Source organism: Benincasa hispida, chromosome 1, assembly GCF_009727055.1.
Source record: "Benincasa hispida cultivar B227 chromosome 1, ASM972705v1, whole genome shotgun sequence".
Lineage (NCBI taxonomy): Eukaryota > Viridiplantae > Streptophyta > Magnoliopsida > Cucurbitales > Cucurbitaceae > Benincasa > Benincasa hispida.
Genome location: NC_052349.1, coordinates 2589545 through 2605919, shown reverse-complemented (window position 1 = coordinate 2605919; position 16375 = coordinate 2589545). Strand labels below are relative to the sequence as shown.

Genomic DNA, 16375 nt, shown 5'->3' with positions numbered 1-16375 from the left:
AGGGCTCAAATAATATTTTAACCTATATTTTTACAGTGAAATTTTAAGTTTGGTTTCATTTAATCCTTACCTTTGTATATTCTACCCCTATTGGGTAATTAATTCTCACTTCTTATTTTTTAAAATTTATTTTCTAAAGACAAATGCTCACATTTGGTCATTGGGTTTAAGTTTCAATTAATTGATTTAAAATAATTGTAATGTAAATTTTTCAATTGATTTTAATACGGACAACGAAAAATTAACGAAAACTAATTTAATTATACTTAATGTAATTGTTTTAAATTAATTTGTAGAATATGATTACAAATGATCAAAATGAGTATCAATGGAGAGAAGTGTGAAATTTTGAAACTTGCAAACAAAAAAAGGAAATTGAACTTAAAGCTCGATGAAAAAAATATCACACTTTGAAACGATAGTTATTCTCTTATACTATTAATTTATATGTTATTTTAAAAATATATTTTAAACGGTTAACATAAAATAACTTATTTTTATATCTCCCCACATCCATTTTTTTTTAAATAAATAGTTTTTTTTTCGTGATTTATCTGCAAAACAAAATTCTCTTATTTATAAATTAAAGGTGTATTATTTCTAAACCTTTGTAATTAAGTTATTTTCTCAAACTTTACATGAGGCGTGCATTGTACAGAGTATCAAACTAGTCTAAAGAAATTACTTTGGCCTTCTTGAACTTATTTGTAAAATAATAATAATAATAAAAAAACAATCCTATAAAAAATGTAATAATGGCTAAAAATTAATCTAAAAAAAAGCTTATTCTTTTTAAAAAGGAAAAAAAAAAAAAGGTTAGGTTAATAACCTGGGTTGTTATGTTACGTTCATTTGAGCTTTTCGGAGTCCAAAACCCTAACATCTGTGGCGTCCGAAACCCTAACATCATGGGCTCAAAATCGGGCCAATCCAGAAAAGCCCAGCCCAACTCATCCAGTTGGCGAATCAGAAGTTTTGGCGGGAAACCAAAAATCAACAAATGGTATAAATGGAGGCCGGTTCTTCTCTCATTCGTCTCCGACGAAAGTCCGATGCCGGTTATTGAGAGCAAGGTTCAAGAGCTTCACTTCCGATAAAGCTTCACAATGCCTCCCAGGAAGAAGCCTCATTCTTCTTCCAAGAAGCTCAATTCAAATCAGCAATCACAGCCTTCCAAGTTCGGAATCCAACACTTCTTTGAACGCCACTCTCAAAATGTTGCGCATTCTCAGAAGATCACTTCACAAACTTCCGATTCAAAAACTGATGTTTCTAACTCTCTGAATCGTGGAGATGATCCGATTGTGGGACGGTCAGATTCTAAGGACGCGGACGCGGCGGTGACAGCACAGAAGTCAGACTCGCGGGTTCTTCTTGTGAGTGATGCGGTTTTAGCTTCTGAAAACCCTAAGGTACTGCAGGGGAAGGATGCTAGCTGTTCGCCTCTGAATACGACGCCTGAGAATTTGATTGCAGCTTGTGGAAATGCTGGCGATGACCTTTCTAACGAGCTGTCTCCAGAATTTTCCAAGTCCGTGTCCCTGAAGCGCTTCAAATTCTCTCCCGGGATGGTAAATTTAGATTTTTCTTCCTTTGCTCTTTGTTATTTGTGGTTGATTGCTTGTTCGCTTTGCATTGGTCACATTGATTAATTTTACTTACTAGAGTAAAAAATCGTGAATAGCTGATTAAGCAAAGTCAGGATGAGGGGACTACAAATGATGAGATTACATGGAAGATATCTCCAGTAAACGAAAGGCTTCAGGCTGTTTCAAAGCAACTGCCGGAAACTATAAGAGTTTTGGCGAACTCATCAAGGCTCAGCTCATTGAGAATTCGACAGTGTTCACGAAATAAGGTATTAAATGTTAGTATATATTGGGTCTCTTGGCTCTTGGGTTCACTAACAATATCTTTACAGACTTCCTCTGTCGAGCCTGGGAATTTTGAGCAGTTGAGTTCACCTAACCTGAAACCTTCTGAAAGATCAGTGGCTTCGTTAAATAAGACTGGGTCGAAAAGGTTAAATCCTAAACATGACATGGAACCTAATGAAGTTGCGACTCATAGTTCGAGTAGCTCCAGAGTAGCTAACAGTCAGAGTCCATTCCAGACGCCCCCATCTTTGTCATACTGCGATAAGGTAATAATTTCTTCATAGACTGTATGTCTTGTTTCTGATAGGTTCTAACTTTTATGTACTTTTTGAACTTTAAAAGTTAAAAATCTGTATTCTGGTCTACCGATTGGACTATCTAATCCATATGCTTTGTGCCGATGTTGACCCGTAGATTGCTAATGATGCTGCTGCATGCAATGAAGCACCCGACCACCCTATTTTAAGACCACACAAAAGGGTATTACATTATATTACTAGTTGATCTTTCTAATTTTACGTTATTCTGTTTGGTCCAAATTCTAGCCAGCTTCCTGACCTGGTGGGTGGTTTTTCTCATTCTTGGACCAATTATACTTGTTGGTTAAGCAAATTTTCTTTCATATTTACTTTCTATTACTTGTTGACATCCGATGCCTTCTTGGCTTTTTGTTTTTGCAGGCATTACTTGAGCTTTTGGATCAAGTAGAAGATGTCATTGCTGTTGATACTGTGGCTTCTTCCATTGACTTGGAGGAGGATTCATCTGAATTACAAGGTAGAAATGGTGACACGTTGACTACCAGAGTCGATTCAGCTGCAACAAAAGTCCCTAAAAAGATTCCAGACACTGTCCCTTTTGATTTTCTTGTCTTGGAGGTATATTTCAGATTTTCAAAAAGGGTTCATTTTCAGAATTGCTCATCTTTTAGTTGCTTATTGATGATTTATACTAATACATTGATTCTATCTGTGCAAAGGTAACAGAGAAATGTGAGCTGGCTGATACATCTGGAGCAAAACGCTCGTATAAGGTTTCGTGTAAGCTTATTCACTAATTTCTACATTTCCTCATCATATCAAGTAAATTAAAAGGGTAAACAATGAATTTTCAGGTTCTTCGTTTGTTAAATGAGCAAAGTGGAGAAGAACGGGCTGTATATCTTTGGGACGACTGGTAAATACATAAAAATATTGTGCTGCTAACACACGTAATTGTTCTGCGATTTCTAACTCTAGACTATGCTCTTTCATATCACACTCTATATCAAAGTTAAAAATTGACTTGAAATCCAAAAGAAAAAAGTGTACAAAGAGTGGTATTAGCTCTTTCTTGATTAACATTCTCTTTTTCTTGCTGCAGCCTTCTTAAATACCTTCTTCATCTTAGGATCACATCACATCACAATATAGTATTGATGTAAATCTTGTTGTATTCCTTCATTTGAATTTCACTCGAGCATCATGACCTGGCAAATAAATAGACTATTATTGTTCCCTTCATGAGATCGTATTCTTGATTTTGAGTTCAAACTCTACGTCCCAGGAAATTGTTAGTGGACCTATAGCAGAGGCTTTAAGCTTAGTTCATGTTTTCAATATTCTATGCTACGGTTTACTTTGGCAACCAAATATAGTAAGGTTAGGCAATTGTTTTGTGTGAATAGTCGAAGTATGTGCACGCTTATCCAGATACTCACGGATATGAAAAAAATTAAAATTAAAATTAAAAAATAAATTATTCTTCTTCATGAAGCCTTTTGATACTGAAGGTGAATTTGTTTATTAGTTACCTACAGTTTGTTCCTTGAATTTTCATTGCTTCATCAGGTTTGACAGTATTATTGCACCTGGAGACACCGTGAATGTTATTGGTGAATTTGATGACCTAGGAAGATGTCATGTTGACCACGACAATAATTTTTTGATCCTACACCCCGATATACTTGTCTCTGGAACTCGGGTAATGTAATTAATTTGCCAAGTACTTGGCACGTCACCCTGCCTCTTGGGTGTCATGGTGCCTTTGTGAGCTACTGAATCAGAGTTATTATTTGATAGTTATCAATCAATTGTTATAATCACCTATCAGAAATTATTTCTAGGTTGCTGGTCACTTGACCTGTCCAAGGAGGAGTGTTCTTGATGAGAGGCTGAAAAGTAACGAACAGTCTATTTCAGCACTAATTGGTACTTTGCTGCACCAGGTTTTTCAGGTTCATAGCTCCATCCTTACCTTTTTATAAGATTAGAAGCATAGATACAAACTTACTATAATACACTTATACCTCAACATTTGTATTTATTTACCTGCATGTATTTGTGAATTATGATTGTCTTTTTTGACACAAGCTTTTAGCATTTACCAATCTATCACATCTCAATTCAACTTCATCTGTTTTGAAGGCCGGTCTTATAGAAGAAGCACCGACTGTTGCCTTCTTGAAAGAGGTTTCGAGAACAGTGCTTCAGAAAAGTATGGAAAATGTATATGCATGCGGAGGTAAACAATTTTATAATTTGTATTCGCTTGGTCATTGATGGTATTAGAGGCAAAAGTGCAACGGATCACTTTTCACATCTTTTAAGAGAGATGTGGAAAATGGATCTAATATTATTATTTTCTTCAGTTTTTCTTCCCCCATTTTTATTCGAAATGCTACACCTCCAATATAAGACTAGGTAATCTGGGTTTTAAGGCACACTGCCCAGAATTATGAGGCTAGAGCCTCCAGGCCGTACTGTTAACTTCAGGGGACTGTTTGGAAACAATCTTGCCTCGATCTTGTTGGATACTTTGAATCTTTGCTTCAGTCAACTGTGGGATAAAAAAAATTGCATCATCAAATTCTTTCCATTAGTTTAAGTGTCATCAATTTTTTCAATGTTTACATCTGTTAAATTTACCACTTTTAATATTTAATTGATAAGTCACAATATTAATTTATAATTTGAATGATTCATTTCCTTTCACTACCTTGGGTGCAGCAAATGAAAAGGATATATGCATAATCATGAATGAGGCAGTTCCAAAAATTTTGCATTGGATCACCATCTTCAAATGCCCAATGGTGAGAAAATGTCATGTTTAATCACATTTACATGGTCTTTACCCAAACATGGAGCTGTGGTTTGTAAATTATCTTCACTTCCCATTCCTAACGATATGTAACTTTTTGAAACTTTATCGGTTTATCTACATTGGTATATAAACTTGATAATGTTTTCATAGGCCTGGATTTCAGTTGTAAAGTAAGTAATGTTTTTCTAAATGTTGAATGTGGTGTTATTAGACATGATTTGGGTTTCTTCTTTTAATTTCTAAATTATTCTGGCCTAGGCATTTACAGAATTTTGATGCATGCATAAAACATTTTGAGATCTGTATGCATTACATTCTCTCTGGATGTCTGTGTTTGTTTCCATATTGTGTACTGCTCAAGTATTTTTCTCATTTTTTATTACACATGTGTTAGGTGGTTTGATCGACTGGATATTGCCTTGTATTTAAGCTTGCGCTTTGTAGTTATTACTATGATTGAGTTTGACATCGTTGTTATGAAGCAAAGCTGAATTCTTTTATTTGTTTTAAGTAATGCTTGCTTCGGTTGATAACAGGGTTCTAAGGGACCTACTATTGAGTTTAGATCTGAGGATGGTCCCAGGAAAGTTAGTATATCGGAGGTAGGTATTGTGAATGCTCTTTTCAACATTACTGATCTTTTTACAACACAATGTACCACACTGAAGTGAGGTGCTTGTTACAAACAAATCTATGAATCCATATTCTTATAGAAACTTCCATTTTTAGGTGATTGATATTGAGGAGATGGCATGGGCTCCAAAGTATGGTTTGAAAGGAATGATTGATGCTTCTGTCAGGGTAAACTTAATGTCAAATTATAATAAATGTGCCGAGAATGTCATGCCTTTAGAGTTTAAAACCGGAAAGGTGCCAGCTGGCCAGGCAAGTATGTGATTCCTTTAGCTCACATTTGTGCAGGGTTCCCTGTAAGATGGGACTTTTGTGGTTATCAATAATTTATTTTATTCTTTTGTAGTAATTATTATAGCATGATAATCCTGATCTGTTCTGCAGTCCTCCATGGAACATTGTGCCCAAGTGATCTTGTACACTCTACTTATGTCCGAGAGGTATGTACATCTCATTCTCCTTTTATATTTATTTATTATTTATTAATTTTTAGTAAGTCCGTCCTACAGATGATATTTGGTTTGCCTTCTCTTTTTTTGGGGTGTTATGTTATCATTGTTGCATGTGTGAATGATAGGATGTGTTCTGTTGTTTGCTCTATATTTGTGTTAGGTATGGCAAACATGTTGGTTATGGTCTCCTTTATTATCTCCGGTCGGATCAGACACAGGTAAAAATCAGATTCATTTGTAAGTTTATTTTTCCCTGTGCTGGAAGGATGTTTAAATTATTTGAACCTTGTGAAGGGTATCCGGGTTCAAAGATCTGACTTGGTAGGGTTAATCATGCGTCGCAATGAGCTTGCAAACAACATCCTCAAGGCATCAACTGCACAATTACTGCCTCCTATGTTACAGGTATGGTTCGTCCTTGACATGGTTCTGCCGTTCTCTATTGAATCATTAAACATACTATCTTTTTGATACAGATTCCAAATGTGTGCAAAGGATGCCGCCATCTTGATGTTTGTACCATTTATCATAAGGTATACAGGTTCTGAATGCAATTCCATAGAGTTAATTGTTGCTTCATTCCCATGTCACTTATATGTAAGTGTATGCTTTGGGTCTTCCCATGACAAAAGTTAGTCTTAAAGCATTCACAGAAATACTCTGTGCAGTCACTATAGTTCGGTCAATTGTGAATAACTTTTATTATCATATATAATCCCTAGATATAGTTCTTTTCCAGTGTAATTTCTTAGGCATTTCTATCGAGCTTTGGCCTACGGTAAGTTGCTCTTAATATCCTTCTAACAAGTAAGCCCAAGGGCAAGGCAATCCAATTTGACGACCCCTTTCCTATTCTGCGTTGTCTAAATGTGTATTTGCGCAGTTTCTGGGATGTGATATCAAACAATCCAAGTAAAAGACTCAATTCCTCGAACATTATTTTAAATATTTGTCCTCTTTGAAACTAGTGGCTAACAAACCATTTTTCAGGCCAGTTTCACCTGATGCTTCGCAATAGTTTCCATGCTAAACATGAGCAATTGTAATCTAAAAACTGGCGGTAAATCTTGAAATTAGGCATAATTCCTGCAATGTTAAAAGAGGAGTAGAAGATTTGGCAACCTTTTCATTAATTCTCATGACTGAGCTGTCTCCATGGGGACATTACTTGTTGGCTGACTGATTTTATTTTTCCTTTTTCTCTTTATTCTTCTGTTGATAGTTGACTGGTAATGGAATTTTAAATACTGCAGATGCAAAATGGGAGCAAAGAGACCAGTGGGCTTGGAGTTCTATTTGACTCCCATACAGATCACTTCAAAGCTTCTCATGGTATTTTCTTTCAGCATTGGGAAAGATTGATTGATTTAGAGGCCAAGGAGATGGAGGTTGAAATTTGAATTTCGAATGTATCGTATAGAATTTTCAATTCACATACTTATTTATGCCACTGCTTAGTCCAATCAGCTATGATGCTCATTTCTTTCAGCTTGTAAAGAGGGGAGTTTGGCACTCACGTAGTGCAGAGAAAAATCAAACGTCGACCGGTCTTTCTTCTATTGTTCTTAGTACGTTGGATGGCCAACCACATTGTACTTTTGAAAAGGACAACCGAATCAGCTATCGTTTTGTGCGTCAAGATTTGCCTTCTATGTGCTTTAAAGATTCAAATGACAGTTCAAACACTGCTTCTATAAATGACATGGACAGTTCACTTAGAGTTGGAGACTATGTGGTGAGGCCTTTTCTCCTGAATGGAAAATATTTTGCATGTACTGTATAATGATCACGATCCTATGTTACAATGCTAATTCGTATGCTGGAATTAGTTAAAAGGTATTAAGCAGAAGCTTTTCGTTTCTAGAAGTTTATATATGTTTATTTTTTATTTTTCTATTCATATATTTAAAAGGAAAAAGCTAAGCTTCTGGTGTTACATACTTCCCAATGATTCTGGATCTGTTATATGTATGGTGTATGGGTATCTGCTTCCGAATTAATAGTAGATGGTCCATCCAACCATTGTCATGTAGTTCTATTTATGAATCATTTTTCGTTCTAAACTTTCTCATCCACATTTTTTATTTCCATAAAATTTCTTCCAGTAACTAATTGGCAATTTCTGTTGCTTGTATTTTAGATACTTAGTACAGATTCTGGGCATTTGACCCTAGCGAGTGGGATTATAACAGATCTGAGCAGTCTCCATATATCCGTAAGGGATTATTTTATTTTATTTCTTTCTATTTTTTATGCCATAGACTGGTGATGCCAAAATCAACATATCAAGTATTAGGATAGTTAAAATGGCCTTGACCGAGTATCGTCTTTAGGGAATCGGATTGATAACCTTTTGACTATCCAGAGATCGTTCCAATTTTATTTAGGGGACTGACTTGTGATGCAACTAAAGTAAACTAAGTTAAGAAAGCAATAAAAGTGATCAAGTATGAAGATTATTAACAAAGAGATGTTCTAGGGAAGAAATTTCATCCATGGAATTACTAAACTCTTGGCCCTTTCACTTAATTACTAATTACTATGACTAATCGCTTGAAACTAGATAATTAAGCAAAGCATTAAGGCTCTCCATCAACAATCTCTACCGTCATCTGACTACTCTAGTGTGTTCAAACGATAGTCTAGCATACATGATCTAATATAGGACTCTTTCGTTAATACAAGATTCTAAATAATGAAATCATTTAAACATTAATCAAACATTCAAAAGCATTAAGAACAATCATGCTAGAAAGTATTGATGTAAATTAAATTCAAGATCCACAAAAGTATTTAGCAATACGTCATAAAATCTATTTAGCAATACGTCATAAAATCTATCTAACCCTAGAACAATAAGAATTTAGTCTAACATGGCTTCCATAGACAGAACCATTATTAGAATGCAAAAATACAGAAAATAATCCAAAATACAAAAAGGAAAGGAGGCATATTCTGGTGTTCCAGTCACGTCTCCATGGTGATTGTGGCCGATAATAAGGACTTCGATACTCTGCTCAAAATACTCCTTGTAGGCCTTTAAAACTCCAAAACTTGATGATTGTGGCCGACCAAAAACCCTAGATTAAATAGGCAGAAATTTTCCAAAATTGTAAAAACATTCCAGAAATGGCTCCGATGCTGTAAGGCGGGGGTCTTCCTCCGCGCTTGTTGCTTCTGTGAATAGCACCGTAGTACACCACTGTGCTGCCTTGTTTATGGGCATTCCTTGGTCTTTTTCTCCCTGAACGATGTTTGGCTCGATTTTGACTTCCTTGGGCAAATTTGATCTGTTTTAGCTCTTTTTAACTTTGAATCTCGATCTCGAACAAAACCCTTGGATAATACTGACAAACAACATCAAATCTAATAAAATCAAGTAAAAACCACTCTAAATCAAAAGTAAATACAAGCACTTTTTAGGTACTTTTCAACTAGAAAGTTGCATTGCTTATTTACAGTAGACAACTATAAATCACAGTACTGTTTGTGGTCAAAAGCAGTCTCTGCTTTTCAAACTGAATTGTTTGGTTTAAAACTTGTAGGTTTCTTTTTCTAAGCGCCTACGTTTGCCTGGAAGCACTTCTTCTACAGAAGCACGTGATCTTATGAGGCAGGTTTGGCGGATTGACAAGGATGAATTTATGACTTCGTTTGCAGTCATGAGGTAATAACTTGAGATAATTGTACTACAACTATTCCAGACATAATGCGATGTTCTATTCTCATGTTTGTTTTGTTTCTGAAGGTTTAATCTTGTACAACTGTTTCTGCAAGGTGAACAAAATGCTCATCTTAGAAAGTTGATTGTAGATCTTGCGGTAATGCTTATTTAAACCTTCGACTTATCGAAAAAAATTTGTTCCTTCCCTCCTAAGATATTTTTTATTTATTGGCCTGACTTAGTTTTCACTTGTAGGCTCCCAGATTTGATGCTGGATGCATATTTAGCCAGGATCCAGCAATATCTTACATCTGGTCAGAGAAGAATTTAAATGATGACCAACGGCGAGCTATAATTAAGGTGTTTCTGTAAAACTGCTTCTCATGCTAACTTGACTCACCTACTCTATATCTCATTCCCCCTATTCATTTTTCGGTTTTTCATGAAAAATGAGCTATTCTGACTTGAAATTGTTCCATGGTCATTTTAGATACTTACGGCAAAGGATTATGCTCTGATTCTAGGAATGCCTGGGACAGGCAAGACATCTACGATGGTTCATGCTGTGAAGGCATTGTTGATGAGAGGTGTATCTATTTTGCTCACGTCTTACACAAACACTGCAGTTGATAATTTACTTATCAAACTGAAATCTCAGGTAACTGTTTCTACAATTTTCAATTTTTCATTCTCTCTCTCGCTCTCTCTCTCTCTCTCTCTCGAGTTAGACAGTGGTAAAATTTTCAATTTATGGTCCTTCAATACAATAGAAATTCTGGGAGGCCTTCTTTTATGTATATTTGTACCGATCTCTTTTTCTAATTTTAAATTTACAAATTACAAATCAGTAGGCAAGATATTTTGGCCCGTGCATCCTTGAAATTTGTTACTATTTTTTCACTCAAGTGCCCATTACGTTGGTAATACTTGGATGATCATCTTAAATTTCCACTTAAGACATTTACTAGGTCAAGCATGAAAATATTAACACCAAGTAACATTTTGGAGGAAGGTTTTCTAAAAATAAGTAGTTTTTATATTTTCATCGATATTTTGATTTGTTATTGAATATTTTAGAAGTACCTTTGTGTCACAGTCAAACATTAAAGTTTTGGATTGGTTATAATAAATAAACATTGGTCTAGCTTGGTTTAGATAGAGTAATTGCCTTCTACCGAACCAGAGAGCAAATTTGAGAGAATGTCTGAAGTTTGGAACACTACAATGTTCCTATTGGATTTATGTGTCTCGGCATATTTGTTATATTCCTTTATAGTTATTATTATTATTATTTATCACAATTTATCGGAGCTCCTTATGATTTATATTATTATTACTGTTGTTTATTGTGAGGCTTCTTTGCTTTCGCTTGTGTTTTTGTGAGGTCTCTTTAACATTATGCACGCACATGCGCGGTTTGTAAAAGTATTTTGTATCCTTAAGTTTCATGTGCATGCATCAAAAGTTTGTATCGGATTCCTACTCGTCTTTGGTCATCTAATCACTTATAGAAGTCTCGTGCAAGTTGGTTCACTCTTCTAATTTGTCACCTTCAAACTGCAGAACATTGATTTTATACGGATTGGAAGAATTAATGCAGTGCATGAAGACATTCGCAGCCATTGCTTCTCGGGTCTGCTTTTGCCTATTATGCAGTTTCCTTTGGACCTGGATACTTGCTCTTCTTTATGTAACTAGTGAAGTTTTCTTTGACAGAGTTGAACATAGAAAGTGTGGAAGACATCAAAATGAGATTGGACCAAGTGAAAGTTGTTGCAGTTACTTGTTTGGGGATAACTAGCCCCTTACTCGTCAATAAAAGATTCGATATATGCATAATGGATGAAGCTGGACAGACCACCCTTCCAGTATGTAGAACTTGATGGAACATTTGTTGCAACATTTATTTTGGCAGTATGATGATATGATGCTCGTTAATTATCAAGTGTTTTTGGAATTAGTTATCACTTGATCTGTTTAATAGGTAAATAATAAGAGAACTAGGTATCCTTCATTTTATTAATAAGAGCATCTCACAAACAAGTTCACTGATAGAAGGTAGAATCTTCTTGTTTTTCAAGAGATTGGCAAGAGCATAAAACTAGATGATAACATTAGAAGCCAGAGGATGCATGGTCGAACACTTCATAACAAATGTTGTTTTTCACAAATAGAAGATCTTTGTAACGTTTTTATTTCTAAGAGGACCTGTTACGTTGATTGAAGAGGAAACATGGAATTATGAGGTAGGACTGAGTTTGACGTTCAGATTAATGAAATCTAGGAAATAGATGAATGATAAGTATGAAACTTGTAGGAGGATATTTTCATTTGCTTTGGATATGAATGACAGAGAACAAAAAGAAAAATTTCTACTACATCGTTGAAAGGAAGAGACTAAGGTTACTATAATTGATAAATGAGTCCTTGAGTCTAGATAAATGGTCTTCACATCAACTAGGAAAGGGAGAGATCTATGACATATAAGTAAGGACAATTATCTCCATTGATAGAAGGACCTTTTGGGTGACACCAAAAACAGAGTTGTGAGGGTTAATGCACAAAGTGAACCAGATGTTTCACTGTCTTTAACGGTTCTAGTTGGGTCTTTACAAGTATGGCTCAATTGTGCTAGTTGTTATAGGCTGATCTGAAGCTTCTTTACATGTATTAGAAAATAGTTGAGAAGCATTTTATAGAGTATATACCTTGCACTTAGGGCTAGTGTTTTGCGAGGTATGAAATTCTAATGAGGTTGCACTTGACAAGTGAACCTGTAACTTCGTGTCATGCAATGTATTAATATTATCTGCAGAAAAGATATTTTATATTTTGGGTCTTCTTAATATAATTTTGTCAATCGCACGTAAGAGAATACTCTGAATTATTAGAAATTACAATATCTTCCTAACTTGTGATTATACTATGAAACAGATTTTATTGTATATAAGATTGTTTTAGAGAAGCCTTGTTGGAGAAAGCCCATGTTCCATCACTAATTTACAGGACAACATTGATTCAGTTTCATGTTTTTGTTTTATTTAAGATTTCAAAATGTTTGCCTCGAACTGAGTTTCTCGTATCTTCTACAATTATTCTTTGTTTTTCTTATGTTGGCTTTCAATGAAATTGTTGTTCGTATTGTTAATCAAGACTTACTGGAAAGATGAATATCAATGCTTATTTAATTTTTATATTATATCTACCCCTAAGGTTTCCCTTGGGCCTTTGATGTTTGCTTCAACATTTGTCCTTGTTGGCGATCACTATCAGCTACCTCCTCTTGTTCAGGTGTGTATCATGCATAATCATTTGGATTAAATTTTTTCTTTTTCTTTTTTTATGGCGCATTTTCTGAAATCATCATTCTCATTCCTATCTAGAGTACAGAGGCTCGGGAAAATGGACTGGGGATAAGCTTATTTTGTAGGCTTTCAGAAGCACATCCTCAAGCAATTTCCGCATTACAAAGCCAGGTTTTTGTTCTTTTGCTAGATTTAATCTGGGAGCAAGTCTTTCACTTCAGATGATGCTGCGGATATCTATTCACTAGGTTTATTTGAGTGTAGTATCGCATGTGCCGAGACATTATGGAATTATCAAACGCCTTGATATATGGAGACAGATTGCGTTGTGGTTCTGAAGAAACAGCGAACGCAAAGCTTGAACTTTCAAGTTCAAAGTTGTCTTCATCTTGGCTTAAGGAGGTCAGTGATCTCTTTCAACTTGTCATCGTACTGTGATCTTTATCAATTAGGTCACTACCTGCTGACTTCTGTTTGGCTTTGTTTTTGTTTTATGTTCATTTTATTTATTTAATATTTTATATATCCTCAATAACCTTATTTGAAGGGGCATCTTTTCGTAGGGCAAGCAATGAGCTATACATCCAACCAGAGTTTATTTCCTCATTTGTGGGCGATTGCACAATAAATTTCATCAAGTCTAGGATTTTTGAGTTAAAAAAGAATTGTCATCTTTAGATTTTGCTTGCTTTAACTCATAACTTATTTTGTGTTTCACTTTTTACCGAACAGCTGAAGTTAAAAAGTCGAGTAATCATTTCATAAAATCAAGTTTATGTCACATAAGTGGCCGTTTTATTAGATGCACGAAACTTTGGATTTTTAATTTGATATATATATATTTTTTTTGTTATTTCTCTAAAAGTTCCTTGTCTTAACTAAAAACTAATACACTTCCTATCCGTGATTACAGGTTCTAAGCCCATGCAAACCAGTTATCTTTGTTTGTACAGGTTCTCGAATATATCCTTTGTGCCTTCTAACTTTGGTTAATCAGTTTAAATTTATCAATGGTTCTTGTTTGTTATCTGAATCATGGCCAACAACTGTAGATTTATTACCTGCTTACGAGACAAGAGATCACAAGATTGTGAACAACCCAATTGAAGCTAACATATTAGCAGAGGTGCAATCTTCACTTTGACGTGTCTTACTTCTTATCACTTATCAATAAGTAGATTGATACTCTTTGTATAAAAGAAAAAGAAAGATTGGTTATTGGAGCAGGGAAAGCTAGATGAAATTTCACCACGTGGCATTCATATCTATTTTCTTAACGTTTTAGGTGACGAAGGGATTGCTTGATGGTGGAATTAAAGGGAATGAAGTTGGCATTATTACTCCGTATAACTCCCAGGCAAGCATCATCCGTCTAGCTATCAACATAGCCTCTGTGGAGGTACATACCATTGACAAATACCAGGTTAGACTGATTGAATTATGAGGCAATCCTTTTTCCTTTCCTCTTTTTTTTTTTTTTTTGGTTTTAAAAGACAGTTGCCATAAAATGATTCTGTCAATGAATGACTCTAAATTCTTTGTTTACTCTGGACTCTGTTCCCTACTCAATCTGTACGTGATAAGTTTAAAATTTTCATGAGAATGCGGATTCTTTGATCAATATGTACGTTATTATATTTTAGGGAAAATATCAATTCATATATCGGTTGTTTTCATTTAAAAACTAATAATTGTATCTATTTAAACCTTAAATTTTTGTAAGTGTATTAATTTATATCATATATTACGTTTCGTTAGAAAAAATCTTGTGTGAAATTTATAATTGTATCAATTAAATTCCTTAAACTTTTATAAATGAATTAATTTAGACTTTCAATCAAATTTTCTCTGAGTGCATTTACTCTATTTGTCTATTTTGTAAAACCAACATTTAAAGAAGTTTACACACATGTGAAAATCACTATATGGATGATTTTTTAATCATATTGAAAGGTCTCAATTGATTGACTTGTAAACATTTAAAAATTTAATTAATCAAACAAAGTTTACTCGTTCCAACGAATTTTAGAAAAGATGTAAATGAATATATTTATGAATATTTAGGATTTAAATTATCAAAATTATAATGGATATAATCTCGAAAGGTTAAGGATATAACTGATATTTGCCCAAATATTTTACTGTTTCTAGTTTTTCATGTTGACTTTCTCATAGGGAAGAGATAAGGACTGCATATTGGTGTCCTTCGTTCGGTCGAGTGAAAATCCAAAGAGCTGTACTACCTCAATTCTTGGTGACTGGCATAGAATTAATGTGGCCATTACACGTGCCAAGGTCAGTAATTACCTTTATTTTCAATTCTTGGTGACTGGCATAGAATTAACTGGCAAAAATCCAAATCATCTTTTACCACTAACCACTTTTAAAAAGAGAGGCTGTTGGAGAGGCTCACCAATTTTTTTCTCTTTTTTGGATATTTGAGAGGCTCTAATTAAAGACATTATACTTCATATTTTATATTAATTGAATTACTTCTAAATTCAAAGAGATTATACTTATGATTATGTCAGTTGATTTATGCTTATTTTCACGAGAGTTCAACCATTTTCAAACAAACCATCGATATAATATATATATAATAGAAACGTAATGAATTGTGCAGAAAAAACTAATCATGGTAGGATCACGCAAAACACTATCAAAAGTTCCACTGCTGAAGCTTCTAATTGAGAAGGTGGAGGAGCAATCAGGGATCTTTAATGTAACAAGGAATGATATACGTCAAAGTAGCAAGCTTCCTGGTTGCAAATAGATCAAATTGTTGTGAAGGTTTAATTCATAGTCTTCAACTATTAATCTCTGTTTAAAGTAAGGCAGATTATGTCACATAATGGTATAGAAAATCCTCCCATTGTTTATAAAGTATATAAATGTTATAATAATAGCTAGAAGTATGATGTATCCAGGTCCAGGTTCTTCTCAGAGGGTGTGTATCAGATGCCATGTGGGAGGCACTCAGAAAAATCCTTGTCTACTTGCGGAAAAGGTCTTTTCCTTTTCTGGAAGTTTTATTGATTCACAGTCACAATTGCTGGACCCTTCACTTTATTTATAGGTTGCACTTGCACTTTGGACGGTCCAAAATTCAATGTTCTGAAATGGTTTTTTTTTTCTTAAATATATAAAAGTGATAAAATATTGAAATCATAAGATAACATTGTGTCAGTGATTTCACCAAAGCAGATGTTGTCCTATTCTGTCTTCATTTTATTTCAATTTTCACCCATCTAAGTTAAAATCTTTCATAAACTCATTAATTTGAGGTAATTGCAATATAAAACATTTTTTTAATTAACAATTAAGGTTGGTTTGGTAATCATTTAATTTTTAGTTTTTTATTTT

General features: G+C 34.4%; 1 protein-coding gene across 3 annotated transcripts; it reads left to right on the top strand.

Moving 5' to 3' along the window:
• Positions 1 to 1048: 1048 nt before the first annotated feature.
• LOC120070587 (DNA replication ATP-dependent helicase/nuclease JHS1) lies at positions 1049 to 16148 on the top strand. Of its 3 annotated transcripts, XM_039022403.1 has the most exons (35): positions 1049 to 1571; positions 1685 to 1858; positions 1922 to 2143; positions 2292 to 2357; positions 2558 to 2755; positions 2857 to 2910; positions 2992 to 3053; positions 3707 to 3839; positions 3982 to 4092; positions 4283 to 4379; positions 4865 to 4947; positions 5495 to 5560; positions 5688 to 5843; positions 5976 to 6031; positions 6204 to 6261; positions 6338 to 6448; positions 6520 to 6576; positions 7297 to 7431; positions 7533 to 7778; positions 8184 to 8258; positions 9589 to 9710; positions 9792 to 9864; positions 9963 to 10067; positions 10198 to 10365; positions 11271 to 11340; positions 11424 to 11575; positions 12921 to 12998; positions 13091 to 13183; positions 13277 to 13414; positions 13926 to 13965; positions 14065 to 14138; positions 14298 to 14435; positions 15188 to 15307; positions 15636 to 15802; positions 15940 to 16148. In XM_039022403.1, the coding sequence occupies exons 1-34, from the start codon at positions 1107 to 1109 to the stop codon at positions 15783 to 15785; spliced, it is 4146 nt and encodes a 1381-aa protein (XP_038878331.1). In that variant the 5' UTR covers positions 1049 to 1106; the 3' UTR covers positions 15786 to 15802; positions 15940 to 16148. The 3 variants fall into 3 exon arrangements, 2 of the variants coding, with proteins under 2 accessions (XP_038878331.1, XP_038878324.1); XM_039022396.1 differs by having other exon boundaries at positions 15636 to 16048; XR_005479994.1 differs by lacking the exons at positions 13926 to 13965; positions 14065 to 14138; positions 14298 to 14435; ... (1 more) ...; positions 15636 to 15802; positions 15940 to 16148 and having other exon boundaries at positions 13098 to 13183.
• Positions 16149 to 16375: the final 227 nt, after the last annotated feature.

Coding starts and splice junctions, on each gene's coding strand:
- LOC120070587 (XM_039022403.1), top strand. CDS start 1,107: ATGCCTCCCAGGAAGAAGCCTCATTCTTCTTCCAAGAAGCTCAATTCA. Junction 1,859..1,921: donor GACAGTGTTCACGAAATAAG/GTATTAAATGTT, acceptor ATATCTTTACAG/ACTTCCTCTGTCGAGCCTGG. Junction 3,840..3,981: donor TACTTGTCTCTGGAACTCGG/GTAATGTAATTA, acceptor AATTATTTCTAG/GTTGCTGGTCACTTGACCTG.